The 19,739-nt window shown below is 42.5% G+C and overlaps 1 protein-coding gene across 2 annotated transcripts in view; it reads left to right on the top strand.

The window, feature by feature from the left end:
* Positions 1-10,613: 10,613 nt before the first annotated feature.
* Positions 10,614-19,739, top strand: part of LOC127423250 (zinc finger E-box-binding homeobox 1-like) — a 98,633-nt gene continuing 89,507 nt past the window's right edge. Inside the window, exon 1 of one of the 2 annotated variants that reach the window (XM_051667405.1) lies at positions 10,614-10,752. Coding sequence is in view for 1 of the 2 variants with exons in the window: in XM_051667404.1 (XP_051523364.1) it covers positions 10,885-10,942 (58 nt within the window). In the remaining variant the exon portion in view is untranslated. Of the gene's footprint in view, positions 10,753-10,841; positions 10,943-19,739 lie in introns of those variants that run through there. The other variant, XM_051667404.1, reaches the window with a different exon arrangement.

Here is a 19,739-nt window from a genome sequence, read left to right as displayed (position 1 = left end):
TCCTCCCTAAGCCTTGGGACACACACTACATTCCTCCTTCCTACACACTTGCACACACATACACACACATACACACACTCAACTCACATTTCATTATACTTTAAATTGATACAAATAAACAGAACCTTCAGCATCATATATATATATATATATATATATATATATATATATATATATATATATATATATGTACACACACTGACAGCCAAACTTTTGGAATAATGTACATATTTTGCGGTTTCGAAAGGAAATTGGTACTTTAATTCACCAAAGTGGCATTCAACTGATCACAACTGATTTACTGATGTAAAAAATAGCACCATCACTATTTGAAAAAGTAATTTGTGATCAAACCTAGACAGGCCCCATTTCCAGTAGCCATCACTCCAACACCTTATCCTTGAGTAATCATGCTAAATTGCAAATTTGGTACTAGAAAATAACTTGCCATTATATCAAACACAGTCGAAAGCTATTTGTTTTGATAAATGAAGCTTAACATTGTCTTTGTGTTTGTTTTTGAATTGCCACAGTATACAATAGACTGGCATGTCTTAAGGGCAATATTAGGTCAAAAATGGCAAAAAAAGAAACAGCTTTCTCTAGAAACTCATCTGTCAATCATTGTTTTGAGGAATGAAGGCTACACAGTGCTTGAAATTGCCAAAAAAACCTGAAGATTTCATACAAAGGTGTACACTACAGTCTTCAAAGACAAAGGACAACTGGCCCTAACAAGGACAGAAAGAGATGTGGAAGGCCAGATGTACAACTAAACAAGAGGATAAGTACATCAGAGACTCTAGTTTGAGAAATTGATGCCTCACATGTCCTTAGCTGACAGCTTCATTGAATTCTACCCACTCAACACCAGTTTCATGTACAACAGAAAAGAGAAGACTCAGGGGTGCAGGCCTTATGGGAAGAATTGCAAAGAAAAAGCCACTTTTGAAACAGAAAAACAAAATTAAATGGTTAGAGTGGGCAAAGAAACACAGGCATTGGACAACAGATAATTGGAAAAGAGTGTTATGGATCTTAACCCCATTAAGCTTTTGTGAGAAGTGCTTGACAAGCCAGCCACATCTATGGCAAGTGCTACAGGAAGCATGGGGTGAAATGTCACCTGAGTATCTGGACAAACTAAGCTAGAATGCCAAGGATCTGCAAAGCTGTCATTGCTGCATGTGGAGGATTTTTTGATGAGAACTCTTTGAAGTAGTTTAAGTGAGTTCCAAACATTTTTTTTTCAAATTGTAATAGTAATTTTTCACGTTATTAATGTCCTGACCATACATTGTGATCAGTTGAATGCCACTTTGGTGAATAAAAGTACCCATTTCTTTCCATAAGAGCAAAATCTGTACATTATTCCAAACTTTTAGCCGCAAGTGTGTATATACTGATTATATATATATATACAGTATATGCATACACATTTGTGTACTGTAGAAAATGACCTGTAACCTCCATTCCCTGATGGAGGGAACGAGACGTTGTGTCGATGTAGTGACACTAGGGGTCACTCTTGGGAGCCCGAAACACCTCTGGTCTTTGATAAAAGGCCAATGAAAATTGCCGAGTGGTATTTGCATGCCACTCCCCCAAACATACAGGTATGAAAGGAGCTGGTATGCAACCACTCATTCAGGTTTTATGCTGAGGAGCCGAGACAAGGTCCGGCCATTTCAGCGGGTAGTTCAGCGATGTGGCAGGAGGGATACAACGTCTCGTTCCCTCCATCAGGGAACGGAGGTTACGCAAGTAACCAGGACATTCCCTATCTGTCACTCACTCGACGTTGTGTCGATGTAGTGACACTAGGGGTCCCTACACAAAACGCCGCAACTGATATACATCGCATGGGGTTACCTTACAGGGAACCGCCACATGCGGAGCACCTACTCCAGAACAGGGTTCTTAGTTAGCACGTGTACTGGGCTGGCAGTGAGTCTCTCCGAAAACTCGACTGCCACAGGGCTCGGAGGAAGTCAACCAGGGAACATAGTTTGTGAACACTACTAGGAATTAATGGTGCATGTCTTCAGCTCAGAGGAGGTGAAAGGCACTATGTGCAAGCGATACACCCGGCCGGCTATCCCGGGCTTATCCGCTTGTATTGCGTGCCACTACCTGGGATGAAACCGGTTCCACCCGGAGGTTGTAGAACCTTGCAAATGTGTTGGGTGTTGCCCAGCCTGCTGCTCTGCAAATGTCTGTTAGAGAGGCACCCCTGGCCAGGGCCCAGGAGGCCGCTACACCCCTGGTAGAATGGGCTCGTAGCCCTACCGGGGGCGGCACGTTCTGGGCATGATATGCCATAGCTATGGCGTCAATGAGCCAGTGGGCGATCCTCTGCTTGGAGACAGCGCTTCCTTTCCGCTGTGCACCAAAGCGGACAAAGAGCTGCTCAGAGATCCTAAAGCTCTGCGTGCGATCCAAATAGATGCGTAAAGTGCGCACCGGACACAGCAATGACAGGGCTGGGTCTGCCTCCTCCTGGGGCAGCGCTCGCAGGTTCACCACCTGGTCCCTAAAAGGGGTCGTGGGAACCTTGGGCACATAGCCCGGTCGGGGTCTCAGGATCACGTGAGAGTAGCCCGGACCGAACTCCAGGCACGTTTCGCTGACAGAGAATGCTTGCAGGTCTCCTACTCTCTTGATGGAAGTGAGCGCAGTCAAGAGGGCAGTCTTCAAGGAGAGTGCCTTAAGCTCAGCTGACTGCAAAGGCTCAAAGGGGGGGCTCTCTGTAGACCCTGAAGAACTACAGAGAGGTCCCATGAGGGAACGAGGCACGGTCTGGAGGGATTCAGCCTCCTGGCGCCTCTCAGGAACCTGATGATCAGGTCGTGCTTCCCTACGGACTAACCGTCCACTGTGTCGTGGTGTGCTACTATAGCAGCTACGTACACCTTCAAGGTGGAAGGGGATAGCCGCCCTTCCAAACTCTCCTGCAGGAAGGAAAGCACCGATCCGACTGCGCATCTCTGGGGTCTTCCCTTCGGGAAGAACACCACTTAGTGAACAGACGCCACTTAAAGGCATACAGGCGCCTCGTAGAGGGGGCCCTAGCCTGAGTGATCGTGCGAATTGTGACATACAACGAGAGCGCAGACCGCCTTGGCGGTTGACATATACTACCGTTGCCTTGTTGTCTGTCCGAACTAACACGTGCTTGCCCTGGATCAACGGCCGGAACCTCCGCAGGGCGAGCAGAATTGCCAACAACTCGAGGCAGTTGATGTGCCAATGCAGTCGTGGGCCCGTCCATAAGCCGGCGGCTGCATGCCCGTTGCAAACAGCACCCCAGCCTGTTTTGGAGGCATCACCTGCCCATAGAAACGAGAGGTTGGTCCAAGGGCTGAAAAAACAGTGACAGACCGGCGTGATGACCATGTGATGTGTCCCGCAGCGCCATGCCCATCTCGGGACCCGAGTCTGAAGCCAGTGCTGAAGCAGTCTCATATGCATTAACCCGAGCGGGGTGGCCACCGCTGAGGATGCCATATGCCCCAGTAGCCTCTGAAAGAGTTTCAGTGGAACCACTGTTTTCTGTTTGAACGCCTTCAAACAGGCCAGCAACGACTGTGTGCGCTCGTTCGTGAGGTGCGCTGTCAAAGAGACTGAGTCCAACTCCAAACCGAGGAAAGAGATGCTCTGAACTGGGAGGAGCTTGCTCTTCTCCCAGTTGACCCGAAGCCCTAATCGGCTGAGGTGCGAGAGCACCAAGTCCCTGTGTGCACACAACATGTCCTGAGAGTGAGCTAGGATTAGCCAATGGTCGAGATAGTTGAGAATGCGAAAGCCCACTTCCCTTAATGGGGCAAGGCTGCCTCTGCGACCTTCGTGAAGATGCGAGGGGACAAGGACAGGCCGAAAAGGAGGACCTTGTACTGATACGCCTGACCCTCGAATGCAAACCGCAGGATCTGTGTCGAGGTAGAATCGAGACGTGAAGGTACGCGTCCTTCAGGTCTACTGCCGCGAACCAATCTTGATGCCGGACGCTCGCCAGAATGCGTTTTTGCGTCTGCATCTTGAACGGGAGTCTGTGTAAAGCTCGGTTCAGTACTCGCAGGTCCAAGATTGGCCGCAACCCACCACCTTTTATCGGTAGGGGCTGTAAAACCCCTTCTTCATCTCGGCCGGAGGGACAGTTTCTATCGCACCCTTCCATAGGAGGGTAGCGATCTCCGCGTGCAAGGTAGCAGCATTTTCGTCCTTCACCAAGGTGAAGTGGATACCACTGAACCTGGGCGGACGCCTGGCGAACTGAATCACGTAGCTGAGTCGGATGGTCCGGACCAGCCATCGCGACAGATTGGAAAGCGCAAGCCACGCATCCAAGTTCTGCGCAAGGGGGACCAAAGGGACAACGTCGTCAGACGTACCGGCAGGTGGGGGCTCGAGGTGCCACACCATGTCGTGGCCGTGCTGAGTCTAGGGACATCGAAGCACTCACCTGGCTCCTTGTGATCACCCCCAGAACAGCCTGGGACAGGGAGGAAGAGGCCTGTCCTCGTAACCCGTGGAGACTGTCACATCGGGGGTGGATGTGTGCCACAGCTGGGCGCACAGAGGCGGGGAGACCGCCGCTGGAGCGCTAATCCTGCATGGAAAAACCGTGGATGGTGGTCGTGATGACAACCGTGCACATTGGGTATATGACCCAGGGAAGGAGGAAACCGCTCTTTTGCTGAACTGTTGGGTACCGCAGTCACTTGGCATGCGGTGAAATCAAATAAAAAGGCAACAAAAGATTCTCCACCCGGCCCTCCACCGGGGGATGGAGTGGTCTTACTACCAGCTCCAATGCAGTGGGTTTTGTTGACCCTGGGCGGCGTCTGCTTCCTCCGGTGCAGTCACCGCAGGAGGACACCCTTGGCGGGGTCGCCCGGGGAAAGCATGTCCGTCATCTGCCTGTGACTGGGCAATTGACCCCAAAGGGGGGAGCCCAGCTGAGGCTTCTGCGTCCGACTGGACAAGCCCGCTCTCTGATGCTGCGCTCGAGATCTCATCAGCTTCGCAGGCTCTGAACAAGAGGTCGAGTTCGCTGTGAGATGAGCCGGCGGACTCATCCGGAAGCCCGATCGAGGCAGACGAGCATGCTGGGGAATGGGAGGTCCGCGGGGGATACCCGGCAGAGGCGATCCCATTGGAGTCCCCAAATCGCCCACAGTGCTAGCCGTGCTGGCCTCAATCCCGTACGTAGAAGGACCGAGCAAGCCGTGACCGCAACATTGCCATGGTCATGTTCTCGCAGTGAGAACATGAACTATCCACGAATGCTGCCTCCGTGTGGGTCGCGCCCAGACATGAAAGACAGCGATCGTGACCATCTGAAGTTGAGAGGTAACGACCGCAACCAGGAATAACAAACAATCGGAAAGGCATATTTAAAAAGACGTGTCTTTAAAAAGACGTTCCGTTTGTGCCGCTCTTTTAGAGAAATATACTCTTTCAGGAAAATATACTCTCTTTTTTCTGCCGAAGCGGCCAGGGGTGTTCTCTGCAGTGCACCAGGGAGAAGCCGCTGAAATGCGCTGTCAGATCCAGCAGAGGTGAATGAACAGTCGTGAGAATTCAGCTCAGTGAGCATGACCGTTCGGCTCCGAAGAGAAAATCTGAATGAGTAGTTGCATACCAGCTCCTTTTATACCCGTATGTCTGGGGGAGTGGCATGCAAATACCACTCGCCAATTTTCATTATAATTTTCCTTTAATATCATAGTTATTTGATAGATTGTACAGTTATTTGATTCCGCACTGTACTGGCAAAACTTTTGGCAGCCTGAAGAACTGTCAAGTGAGTTGAATATGCTTATTTCAATCACGTTTAAATCAAACTTTCCATTATGATTAGATATTGACCTTTTTGTGAGTAGATGGTAGCAAAACTTCAGCTAACTTTCATTACCTACATTCAAATGAAAAATAAACTCAGCTATAGTTCATCAGCCACCAGTAGCATCTGTCACGGCTCCAGTGAGTTTGTCAGTTTATTCTTTGTGTTTTGTTATTTTCTCTCCCTCGTGTTTCGCAGATGAAGCCGGCATGCAAGATCAGTGTTTCCATGGGAACATAGATTGCTCCCAGGGGAAGGCTGATCATGCCACTAATTAGCATGCTAGCAACGCCTGGTTCTCCTCTAATTCACTCCCTACTTAAACCCTTCGTGTTCTCAGTATCTTTGCTAGATTATTGTTTGATGTGAAGTAACTTACCTCACTCTCTCTGACTAGTTTGTCCCGTCTCATGTATCTGTTTGGTTGCGCATCTCTGCCCGTGTGTCAGGAGTGTGGTTACCTTCCAGCTTGCTGTACGCTTGTTTCTGCGCTCACAAATCTTCAATGGAGGATTCCTCGTCTCTGCCCACGTGTCGGGAATGTGATTACCTTCAAATCTGCTAGGCGTTATTCTCTGCACCTGTATACGCTTCTATGGAGGATTCCTACGGATCTGCTCCTGATTTCCACAACACACACACTCATTTATGAACACACTCTTCACAGATCTGCCCATTGTGCGATTAAGGTGCACACTCATTGAACACATCAGCTACAAGACTCCTTCCCTCTACTGCAGCCAGTGCCGGGATCTCCAGACTTCGCCAGCACAGTGAACATTATCATTTATTGTAAATAAATCCTTTGAACTCTTCATCTGCTTTTGGGTCCCTTGCTCTCACTCTCTGACAAACATCAGTCATGTAACAGTGACATTATTATAAATAATTGATAGATGAGTGGCACTACTTTGAAGTTCCAACCATGTTCCTTTGAATTCAAATATGGACTATATAAAAACAGATATATATAATTCAAAACTTATGGGGAAAGCTGACTGCCAAATAAAAGATTTAAAACCATCTGTATTATCTTGTCAGATACAAGCATTGTGAAAGTTTTGAAAACTCTATCTGAAGTGATAGTGACTGGTACACTACCAGTCAAAAATGTGAGTTTATGTTTATAGTCTTAATATCTGAAGTCTTATGCTTGATATTAGTTTTGTGTATACATACACTCACTGAGCACTTTATTAGGCACACCTGTACACCTACTTATTCATGCGATTATCTAATCAGCTAATGATGTGGCAGCAGTGCAGTGCATATAATCACACAGATACGGGTCAGGAGCTTCAGTTAATGTCCACATCAACCATCAGAATGGGGAAAAATTGTAATCTCAGTGATTTTGACCGTGGCATGATTCTTGGTGCCAGATGGGCTGGTTTGAGTATTTCTGTAACTGCTGATCTCCTGGGACTTTCACGCACAGTCTATAGAGTTTACTCAGAAAAAGAAAAAGAAAGGAAAAAACATCCAGTGAGCGACAGTTCTTCGGACTGAAATGTCTTATTGATGAGAGAGGTCAACAGAGAATGGCCAGACTTGTTAGAGCTGACAGAAAGGCTGCTGCAACTCAGATAACAACTCTGTACAATTGTAGTGAGCAGAATAGAATCCCAGAATGCACAAGTCGAACCTTGAGGCGGATGAGCTACAACAGCAGAAGACCACATAGGGCACTTTATTAGGACCATAGTGTTCTTAATAAAGTGCTCAGTCAGTAAGTGTTTGTGTGTATATATATATATACACACACACACACAGGTGCATCTCAATAAATTAGAATGTCGTGGAAAAGTCCATTTATTTCAGTAATTCAACTCAAATTGTGAAACTCGTGTATTAAATAAATTCAATGCACACAGACTGAAGTATTTTAAGTCTTTGGTTCTTTTAATTGTGATGATTTTGGCTCACATTTAACAAAAACCCACCAATTCACTATCTCAACAAATTAGAATACATCATAAGACCAATAAAAAAAACATTTTTAGTGAATTGTTGGCCTTCTGGAAAGTATGTTCATTTACTCTATATGTACTCAATACTTGGTAGGGGCTTCTTTTGCTTTAATTACAACTACTTCAGTCTGTGTGCATTGAATTTATTTAATACACGAGTTTCACAATTTGAGTTGAATTACTGAAATAAATGAACTTTTCCATGACATTCTAATTTATTGAGATGCACCTGTGTGTGTATATATATATATATATATATATATATATATATATATATATATATATATATATATATATATACACACACACAGGGTTGGGAGGGTTACTTTTTAAATGTATTTCACTACAGATTACAGAATACATGCTGTAAAATGTAATTTGTAACGTATTCTGTTAGATTACTCAAGATCAGTACCGTATTCTAAATACTTTGGATTACTTCTTCAACACTGGTAGATTTTTTCACTTGTTTTGACTATAAAAACTCTGCCAGTACAGTAAGACAAAATACACAAGTTAAAAATACATTCTCTGAAAAACCTAAATATCTTATCTGTTTCTAAAACAAGATGAATCTAATTGATCTTGTTTTAAGGATTTTTAGATATTTTTACAGGAAAACAATACAAAAATTATTATCAAGAATACGATTTTTGCCCTAATATTAAAGGTCTTACTAGAAAAAAAGAAATTATCATCCAACGTGAATTTTCTTGATAAAAAAATATGATCGTGCCTGGTAACATGTGCATGTAAAATGGCTAGAAATAGCATTTTAGCTTAGCGTAAAGCTGACAATTTACACAAGGTTTATTTCTATTTCTTCTGCTCCAAACTTCAAACTAACTTCTCTGTCTGCTCGTATGAATGTAACACATCATAAGAAAGTGTTTCACCGCTGTTCAAATGTACTTTGGATCGCATCGTTTATATGTATAAATGTATTCCATATATATATATAACCACACTCATTATTATAATTTTTTTCTTCACATATTAGAATAATAGTAAAATCATCAAAACTATGGAATAACATAAATGGAACTATGGGAATTATGTTGTGACTAAACAAAATCCAAAATAAATAAAAATTGTGTTATATTTTAGCATCTTCAAAGTAGTCGCCTGTGGCAGCGGGGGCGTGGTCGAGCGTCCGTCCGGAGAGAGAAAGCGGTAAGGGCGCTTTCACCTGAGCTAGATTATGTGTAACACCTGTCTCTAATTCCAGTGAGCATGGGGAGAGTGGCATATAAGCAGCCACACCACCAGCAGAGAGAGTGAGAGAGTCTGGCACAAAGAAGGCCACGGTGCTCCTGAAGCTGTTACGTTAACCTAGTATGTTTATGAAGCTGATGTGTTAAATGCTTACGTGCCTGTGACGCTGATGAGTTTGTGAAGTTGTAAAGCACTGAAGTGGCCTATTAAAAGTCCTACCTGAGCCAGGAAAAACCTGCTTCCCTGTGTTCTCCTTCTTGCCTGTTGTGAAGCTGTCCTACATCACCCTTTGCCTAGAATTTGCAGACATGTACTCTTTACATTTTCTCAACCAACTTCTTGAGGTATCACCCTGGGATGCTTTTTAAACAGTATTGAAGGAGTTTCCATCTATGTTGGGCACTTATCGGCTGCTTCTCTTTAATATTTGGTCCAAGTCATCAATTTTAAAAACTTTTTTATTTAATTTTAGTTTTATAATGAAATAAATTAATATGGTAGCACAGTTATATTTTTGTCTACAAAATTAATTTCAAACATTTAAGCATACGCGTTCAGATCAAAAGATTTTTAAGATCATGAGAAACATTTCAGTCAAGAGTTTTAAAAGTTTTGACCTATATATATATATATATATAAACAGTGCCTATTTATATTCCAAAACTAAAATTATAATTCATTATTTGTAATGGATGAGTTGGAAATTTTCGAGAGAAATAGCAGTCAACAAGTGCCCAGCTTTTATGGGAAGTCCTTCAAGACAGTATCGCAGGTGTATACCTACTTCATAAAGTTGGTTGAGAGAATATCTGCAGTATGCAGTTCTGTTATCAAGGCAAAGAGTGGCTCATTTTAAAAAATCTAAACTTTAAGATTTTGGTCTCTGTATTATTTTAGTGGAGGAAGGGAAGAGGAGAACAGCTTTTTGTACATATTATTTATAATATATTATAAATATATTATATTTAAATAATAATTAATCTATACAATATAGCCTATTTTATTTTTATTTGTCTTCTCTTATATTCCTGTATATTTTATTTCCTATCCTGTATTTATGTTTCTTTCTGTAACACTTCAGTTTCTCTCTGGGGATTACTAAAGTACTATCCTATCCATTCCCTACACTTCCAAGTGTGGTATTTCTTAATTTTGATAACTTTCCTGTTATCCTAAAATGTGGAATATAGTAACAAAGAATGAGTATGTGTGTCTTAACTTTGGACTGGTATTAAAATTATAAATCTAATCATATAAAAGTATACAAAAACCTATTTACTTTCTAATTCTTGCTGCAACTCAAAAACTTTTTCTTCCTCACCATGACAAAGTTGCAGGAAAGACGTGATTGTGTATGTGTGTGTGTGCGCGCGTGCGGCACAAACAGGTGCACGCGTCAAACTTTCCCCGCCCCCCCTTTCCCAGTCCCCACCCGTAGAGAAAAAAATATTTATATTATGACGCATGATTAACGTAGATTGTTTACCTTTGCGCTTTTCCGTAATAACTATTTTGGCCATATGTGTTTATGCCAGCCAATCATCCTCAATTTTAACTAAAAAAATATTTTAAGTTCTCTCAGTGTCAATGCACAGGTTCTTGAGTGGCCGTTTCTGACAGGGGTGTGGTAACTTCACATGATGCAGCAGCAGCAGCGCGTGGTGTGAGGGGCAGCGAGGGGGTCTGCGCGCGCGCGAGAGAGAGAGGTGTAGGAGCCAGAAGGTAATGTCGTAAAGCCGAGTGTCGTAAACCAGGTGCAGGGAGGGGAGGTGGAGTGGAAGGGAGGGAGGGAGGGGAGGTGTGGGGGCGAGAGGAGGTGACTCTCCAGCAGCATTTAGACACAGCGAAAGGATCATGGCGGATGGCCCCAGGTGTAAGCGCAGAAAGCAGGCGAACCCGAGGAGGACAAACGGTGAGTAAAAACCCTTCGCTCCTACCGGTGACCGTTCACTGTGGTGGGCGAAGGCTGATTTCATTCAACTGTGGACTCTGGACCGTTGGCAGAACTTCTTGAACACCCCAATTTACAGTCAGTCAAAGTGCTGGAAAAGTAGCGCTCCGCTATGTTATAGCCCCTATGTGGTGTACCGTTATACCTGCCGCGCTCGCCACTCTCTCTCCGCCTAGCGGTGCACGAGCGCGGACCGTTATACGCACCCAGTCCCCTATAACTGACTCGCGCTTTTGTTTCCCCTTTTATTTCTTTTCGCCTTTCGTTCACTAAACTTTCAGAATATATATAGGCTATATATATATAACTTTTTCGAGTCTAATCTGTTTGTCTTTCCTCTATCGATTCGCTCAAATAGAAACTTATTTTCTCGATCAAAATGTACCTGTTTGGTCCGATGCGGGTGAATTGGTTTCACGTGAGCCACTTTGAGTGACTGAAGTGGTGGAAATGTTTTCATAAATATGTCTGTGTGTGAACCGACTGGATGTTTGGCAGGATTTTGCTTTATTTGCGTTAAAAGCAAACTTTGATATTTCTGTAATGGGCTGTTCCGCTGTCTGCGTGGTAGCAGGTAGCTAGCGAGCTAGCAGAATCCTAATAATAACCTCTTTACATTAAAAACATTATGTGTGTGTTTTAACGATTTCTCTTGTGGAATGTTTATAAATAAATGCTTTTAAATCGCCGACGGGTTGGCTTGTTTGACTTTCCATGGTACATCTTCATGTCCCGTGCTCTATAGCTCGTAAGAAACTGCCTGATAACAGCAGCACGTTGCTCTCTCTGTGTTGCTGCTGCATTGGGAAAAAGAGGCAAGTGTGCAGTTTACAATGATGGTTGACTGGAAAGTTTCTTCTTGAACTTCTATTGAAGTTTACAAAGGAAAAAGACGAGTGTGTTTATGTAACAGTTCTGCCAGTCGTAAGCGCCCCTGTGGGATCGGGGCACAGAGAGCTCTGAAGCACGATGCCAGTTAAAGCAACCTGTTTGTGGAGCCAGTCTGCCTCATTTCTAGTTGGGTGGTAACGCTGAAGAGAAAAGGAATCTGAAGGGCTGTCTGCTGCTAGAACAACTGCTGCAGCCTATATAAGGAATGCATATACACCCCGAGCAGCGCAGAGAATCCTGCTAAATCGCGCTCGGGTACTGCAGCTGCTGGATTTATTGCACTGACAGTATCATTTGTTTTGGGAACTTTATGCGTCTTTAGGCGTCATGCTTTTAATGCACGCGCATAACGGTTCATAACTTACCATCGTGCTTGGACAGTTGCGATTTGCTCTCCTGAATTATAACGATTTATCTGGGAGCCGAACTATTTTTCGTACAAGCGATAAGGAAACCGACGAGGAGAAATGTGCGGCGTGCTTTACTTCTCAGGGAGTTCAGAACACTTTTAGACTTATTTCAAAAAACATTTTTCAAGACAAGTTTCGTCCAAGCTCACTCGCTTTAAATTAGAACGATATCGTTCGTCATTCGACGGCTTATCCTTAGTGATAATTGATTGTTTTGTTGAGAGACGGGTGAAGAAAGACACTTTTCCTTTGGCTGACGCCATGCGCGCGCCATATAGCGGTCCTCACTGCACGCGCGTGAATGCGACCTGTAAATATATGCCTATACCTGAACGGAGGGGAAGACAAAATGTCACGAGGGGTTTTCGAAAATACCATTTGACAACATATAGCTATTGATTTTACTCGCTGACCAAGAAGGAATCTCTTTTTTCTCTCTTTTTGAGGTACATTGTCTCATTTTGAAAGCAGACGGAAGGCGTTTCTCGTGCGTTGCAGCAAATGTCAACTTATGCAGGTATAAACAAGATGTATGTGCAGTGTATCTCGCATGCCCTCTCAGCGTCTGTCATTTGTTTTTACTGGCGAAAGGAGGGGTGTCTTTTATACAGCTTTCTATAGAGCTTACTCTTAATAGCTTTTGTAAAGCATCGCAACAGTGCAGAGAGCATCCTTGTAGGTGCTGGAACATCGCTCATTATCTTTTTTACATGCGGTATAGGCAAAGGCGTGCTCTGAAATTGTTTCGAAAGGTGGAATGATTTTGCAGCGGTGGTAGCCTAATATTAGTGCTTTGTCATGGGGCGTTTGGCACTATTCACCGCACTGCAGGTATCGCGAACAGAGAGACGCACCTGAGCCACGCAACAACACCTTCTTGTACTTATTTTATAATACCACAGCTTGAAACTTAGCTTTCTAGGACAAGTTATGTCGTTATGTTTTCAATTCAGACCTTGGTTCTGTGATTATATAAAGCTATTTTAAAATTTTGACCTCAATCCTATAAAACAGTTTCTGTTTTGCAGTTAAACTAAATGAAGTAGTCTATATAAAAGTACGGATGCGCTTAATGCACCCTGACCATTAATTATTCGAAATCACGGGTTAAATGTGACCTCAGAGCGCACCCGCGGAGTATCAGCATTCCCGGTGCGTGATGAACGCTCCCTGACTGTGCGCGTCCCTGCGTCATTAACATACGCCCCGCCTTCCCCGCGCCGCCATGAGGAGTGTTGATCAGACCGTGTATAATTGGTATGTGACCGCCTGAGTGGTTCACCGTTTTGTGTAAAGGCCAACAGTGTTGTTCACTGGAGGCATCTTCTAGTAGTAGGATTCACCTTCTGTTTACCAGACTTACCTTTACTTTAATTAGCATATTCAAGATGAATGAAATGTTTTTATTTTAACTCACTTACTTTAGAAAAAAAAAAAAAAATCAGCCAAAGAAGGCTTGTGTAGAACACTGTAGAAAGTACCTTGTGATGTTTGATTTAGCTCATGGTGGCATCTTTATAAGCAATTAAAATTCAGACAACATTCACCAACTTCACAATGCAACATAATTAAAATGTGTCCCCTAGATCTTCTATGAAATCCACTTGATTGTGGCTCAGATCCAGAAGGCCTAGTTGTTGGGAGCATTGCTGTTCTGTTCTGTTGCGGCAGTTAGACTTAATTGTTGGAGAACTGTAAAGATGTTTTTATGGTGTTCTCAATTGGCCATATGACTCCTATTTACTTAATAGTCTCAACTGATTCAGTCACAAGGTTCAATCAATTGTAGACGTTATTAGACAGCAATATTTAAAACAGCTTACATGTGATTTACATGTGCCTGTATCTTTTATTTGGCTATCAAGAAAGTCTTCTCTGCTCTTACAAGGTTGCAATATACCTCCATCTGGAGTAGTTGTAAATGCTAGGGGGGAGGTGGGATTTAGTTCCTTGGTGCTGAATGTTTTACTAGACAGGTTGAGCATGTGACAGCAGCACTTCACTGTCAGGTGAAAAATCTGTGACATGCCTGTTGCTTTGGCTAAAGGCAGGGTGTTAACCCCAAGAAGAGCTGTTGGGCAGGTGAAGAATTTGTTTTGCAAGCTAGAGAATTAATTAGAGAATGCATTTAGGGTCAGAAATGAACTTTTCCATCTAGGGGCAGTAATTGCCCTCTGGATTTTATATTAATTTGGTACTTTTATGAGGGCATATTTTGTTCTAAAGTAGTGCTGTTAGTCGATTAAAATGTTTAATTGTGATTAATCGCATAATTTTTCCGTAGTTAATTGTGATTTATAGCAGATTTTAAAAGTGCTGGAATTTGACTCTAAATATACTTAAAAAAATTCCTTCTTAGGAAAGAAAACTAAATATGTAACAATATAATGCATTATTAACATTTTCCAAACAAATACTTCCACAGTATAAAGATTGAAATGCACAAAAATAGCACCAATTCAAGTAACATTAAATGTTTCCCAAAGTCTTATGGCACTTTTCCACTGCACGTTACGGTTCGACTCGACTCTGCTCGCTTTACTTTTCTGAGCTTGCTTTTTCACTGCAGTTTAGTGCCGCCTCAACGTGGGTGGGATTATAGGCTGATCGTCATAGTTGCGCCACCTCTACTGCCGTGAAATCATCTTAAACACGACACAAACATTACTGACCATAAACAATAACACGACCGCTAGCTGTTAGCTACTAGCTCATTGTGCTGCATAAAGCAGTTGCTGCATGGTGATTTTACACAAGTGTAACAGTTAAATTGGCCTGGTTGTTGTAGAAGCAAGCTTTCCAGTAGCTGATCAACTAAATAAAGGGAAACTTTCAAGCAGAATATAAAGTTAACGTAACAAAACGTACCATCCTCCACCGTGGACTCCAACAACGCTGTGGCTGAGTCCATGGCACTCTCCCTCCCATTGCTTGCTGGCCTACTGCCATAGATAGCATCCATTTGGTCGAACCACTTCCATTTTCTTCTGTTTGAACCACTCTGGCTGTTGTGGTCCTTGATGGTTCTGTAGTCACTTTTAATTTTTTATTTATTTTTCCCTACACTGTTGGTAGGTCCGGTGGTAGCCGTGTGCGGCCAACAGCTGAGACACTTCCTGAAAGACTTTTTCGTTTCGCATCGCTTCGTTCGTCACTAACGAGAGGAACGTCTGCACCTCGTTTATTGACCACGGCGTGGTTTTGTGCACAGCAATTTCTTTTTATATTTCGAAAGTCGTGTGAACAAATGATATTGCTATCGCTGTTGCTAACTTTAAAACTAGCGGGTTGATGTCCCATGTCGCAAATCCATTGACGCTGGTAGTGACGATTCTCTCTGACCAATCAGTGGTCTGCAGGGTATTGACGTCACATTTAGTATAGGCTCGGCTCGCTTGGAACCTCCACCGAGGTGGTACTAAAAAAAGTACCAGGTACTATCCACAGTGGAAAACCCCCAAAAAGCGAGCAGAGTCAAGTCGAGTCGAGCTGTACCGTGCAGTGGAAAAGCCCCATAAGTGTGAGTTTGACTAATTGAAAGAACTAGTCTCCCCATAGTTTGCATATTTATTGCAATGGCCATTAAATCTCTTAAACTCTTATCCTCCACAATATTATTCAGCCGGCACACTGTGGCTATCTGCTTTCCTACAGCAATCGTGAAGGCGCTTTCATGATTCACATCAGGGCGTCAGTGTTGGCGTCAAGCGCCGCTCTGAAATCCACATGAAAAGCACTTGCAGACAAAAACATCTAATTCTGCATCTTGGTGATAAATACACTACCGGTCAAAAAATTTTAAACACTTACTCATTCTTTATTATAATTTTTTTTCACATTTTAGAATAATAGTAAAGTCATTAAAACTATGTAATTACATAAATGGAACTATGGGAATTATGTTGTGACTAAACAAAATCCAAAATAAATCATAACAGTGTTATATTTTAGCATCTTCAAAGTAGTCAACCTTTGCCTAGAATTTGCAGACATGTACTCTTGACATTTTCTCAACCAACTTCTTGAGGTATCACCCTGGGATGCTTTTTAAACAGTATTGAAGGAGTTCCCATCTATGTTGGGCACTTATTGGCTGCTTTTCTTAATTATTTGGTCCAAGTCATCAATTTCAAAACCTTTTTTTTATTTTTTTTTATTACATTTTAGTTTTGCAATGAAATAAATTAATATGGTGGCACAATTATATTTTTGTCTACAAAACTAATTTCAAACATTTAAGCATACGCCTTCAAATCAAAAGATTTTTAAGATCATGGGAAACATTTCAGACAAGTGTTTCAAAACTTTTGACCGGTAGTGTAAGACTTGACGTGCTTCTGTGGTTATTAAAATGCCCCTTACTTAGACTGAAAAATACTTGATTTCTGTCACAAGTTCCATCTAGGTTTGTTTTTTTACAAAAAATTTCGTTAAGAGCTCCTTTCCCCATAATTTTATCACTGGCACGGCTGTTGCGTGTGTTTGAGGTGTGTGTCAGTGTAATGACTCCAGATGAACACATCGCAAAGGTACCGCACTTCCAACCAGTGTTTATGCTGGTTTATGCTGTATTAACAGTAAATATGTTAATCGCAATTAAAACTTTTTAAATTAATCGCATGCATTAATGCTTTAATTTTGACAGCTCTATTCTAAACATACATTTCAAATTCTTCAGTTTAATAAATACATTAACCTAGTTCTCCATCTGAATAATTAGATTGAGAATATATTACCTCTTATCCATAAAATTAACTCAACACCAGCCCATATTGTATGCCATTAAATGTATAACTAGGCCTAGAATAGAACATTTAAGAACTACATCAGATGTTGCACTTAAATTTTTTTTGCCTCAACATTTTTATTTTGGTGGCATTTTTGTCACTTATGGTGGCATTTTATGCTCTGAGCCTCACTTAGTTTCTATCCTTGGCCTTCTCCCTCATTTTTACCCTGTAGACCCACCTAAACCACATACTCTGAGCACAAAATATGCTCAAATCTACAGAAAAATATATATATTTCTCTCATCAGATAGCTTAATGTATTGGTTTAGTCTGTAGTTAACTCAGAAACCATAAGGCCTGCATTTATGAGCGTTACTTGAGGCCCAGTGAACAGCCCACAGATTTGGACTCTACATCTCAGAGTGGAATGCTTAATAGCCAACACTTTTCAGATTGTTTTAATCGGTCTCAGATGAAGATATCTGTAGAATTTGAGGACGGTGTTGGGCTGTGTGTAAACATCTTCTTGAAACCTGTGTGGCTGTCCAGTGCAGCCTGAATAAATCTTATTTAAAAGCATACCTATCTTATATCATCAACCGCTCCAATAGCTGACACAGAGTATTCAGAATATGACACTGAGACTGTCTCAACATAAATTTTTCCAAAACACTTAGACTCTTGGAACATGAAGAGTGCTTAGAATGATAGAAGGTGCTTGACTGCAGTAGTATGCCAGTGTGTCTTCTTTCATCTTTTCATGTGGAACTCATTGTAACGACGTTCCCGGCCACTTACTGTTCTCACGGTGTGGAACATAAAGGTGATCAGGAGCCTGAGCTGTAAACGTGAAGGTGATAATAGTCAACGAGACGACAGGTGTTCTTCACAGGGCCCCTCTTTCTCTGTCCCTTCCTCCTTTGCCGCCCTCCAGGGCAATTTGAAACCTCCCAGTTTGGGAATAGAGGAATGTGGCAGACCGGTATTGGCATGGCTAAGAAAATAAACATGGCAGCAGCCGTTGGGCGTGCTGTGCTTTGTAGTGGCTTTCCAAAATGGAGGTTATGTTTCATATGAACTTTAGCAAGGCTTTATTTTTATACCGACACTTTAAGGGGAAGGATTTACACCTATGAAATAAGGAAAACTTGTAAACGTTCACAAACATTCACAGACTATTTTTTTCACAGTGAAAGATGAGAAATATTTAGTAACTGTCATTACCTTTGGAGAGCTGTGGGCGAACATCAGGCTACTGCCAGCTCTGTGATAAAAATGGGTGTATTGGAACTTATTTGGCTGATAAAGCTTTAATTACTGTACTGGGCTATTTCCACACCCTGCACAGAACTTTCTAGTGTTTAAACCAATAAACATAGATGCTTATTTTTCTGCAAAAGTGTTACTCATGCACAGTAAGTCGAAACTTTATAGTTTAGGAAATTGTGTAGTATTAGATGCGTGCATTTGTTTTTCTGTAGGCCAACTGTATGTGTATTTAAGTGGAATGAGTTTTTGTGGTGGAGCACTTTGCTGCAGGATAACATGCTGCTAGGACATTTTAAAAGCCATCTGCTAACATTTAGGGTCTCTCCCTGGCTTGTGGGGTTTAGCCGAGGAGGAAAGTTTCATTTATCCATTATCCTTTCAGTGACTTCCTCCAAAAGTCTATCTGAAAGAGTCAAGTCACACCTCTCCGCTCCACTCCTCCTATGACCCTTTCTCTAAGACACAGTAGCAGGGTGATTTTTAGTGACCTCTGCTATGAGCGCCCATGCATTGCCTCAAGTATGACTTCACTTTCCCCCCTTGTGCCATTGTGAGGTGTCCAGCGTAACAAATTGGCTGTGTGTTAAAGCCCCCAACACACACACACATACACACACTGTGAATGGATTTTTAGGTAACAAAGCTCAGAAGCAGCCCCTGTTTTTCTCTTCCCCATTCCCTTTTAGTTTGCCCCCCGTGTAGAGGTCAGATGGGGGAGGGATTAGTTGAAGATGGGGGTCAGTGTTTTGGAGGCCTGCTGAGGTGACAGTGAAGGACTGTTGTAAACTGGCAGAATAGCTCCTCTTCCCTCCCTTCCTGTGCTTTGCATAACAAATATGGCTTCCTTCTTGTCAAGGGACGGTGTGTGAGTGTGTATTTTGAGTGTGTAAAAACACTGTATGAGAGTGAGAACTTTTTAGTCGGAGTGTGGTGGTGAATTTCTGTTTGACTGAGTTCCAGTTTGTGTTTTCTTTTGCTTTGTACACATTAGTTCTCTTTTCTAAAAGGATCAGAGAAGGAAATTGGCTCTTTTGTTTTGTTGATTAGGTGAATGAAAAGAAAAGAAAGGTTAATGGGACTCCACACTTTGCCCCACTACACACAACATGACAATAAACACACAGTACTGCCAACAAACTTCTATAATGTGACTAATGTGAATATCTTTTATTTAATTATGTGGAATTTCACACACATTCAAAATGGAGTAGAAGTTTTGAGTGATACTAGGACTAGGACTAGGATAAAATGTTTCTTATCAATACTTTAGATATTAACTAATAAAATAACAACCTACTCTATTCAAATGTGGAACAGAATATAGCTATATTTGTTGTTCGGAGTGGTGAGGCTTGATAAAAAAAAGTTGCAGGTTCAGACATGCCAAGTAGTATTCCAGGAGCTGTTACCATTGTGCCCTTGCAGTAAACTAGGCATCTAACCTCAGGTTGCTTCATG

This window comes from Myxocyprinus asiaticus, chromosome 32 (genome assembly GCF_019703515.2).
Source record: "Myxocyprinus asiaticus isolate MX2 ecotype Aquarium Trade chromosome 32, UBuf_Myxa_2, whole genome shotgun sequence".
In the NCBI taxonomy this organism is placed as follows: domain Eukaryota; kingdom Metazoa; phylum Chordata; class Actinopteri; order Cypriniformes; family Catostomidae; genus Myxocyprinus; species Myxocyprinus asiaticus.
Note: the sequence above shows the minus strand (reverse complement) of the source record. Positions and strands in the feature narration are given on the sequence as shown.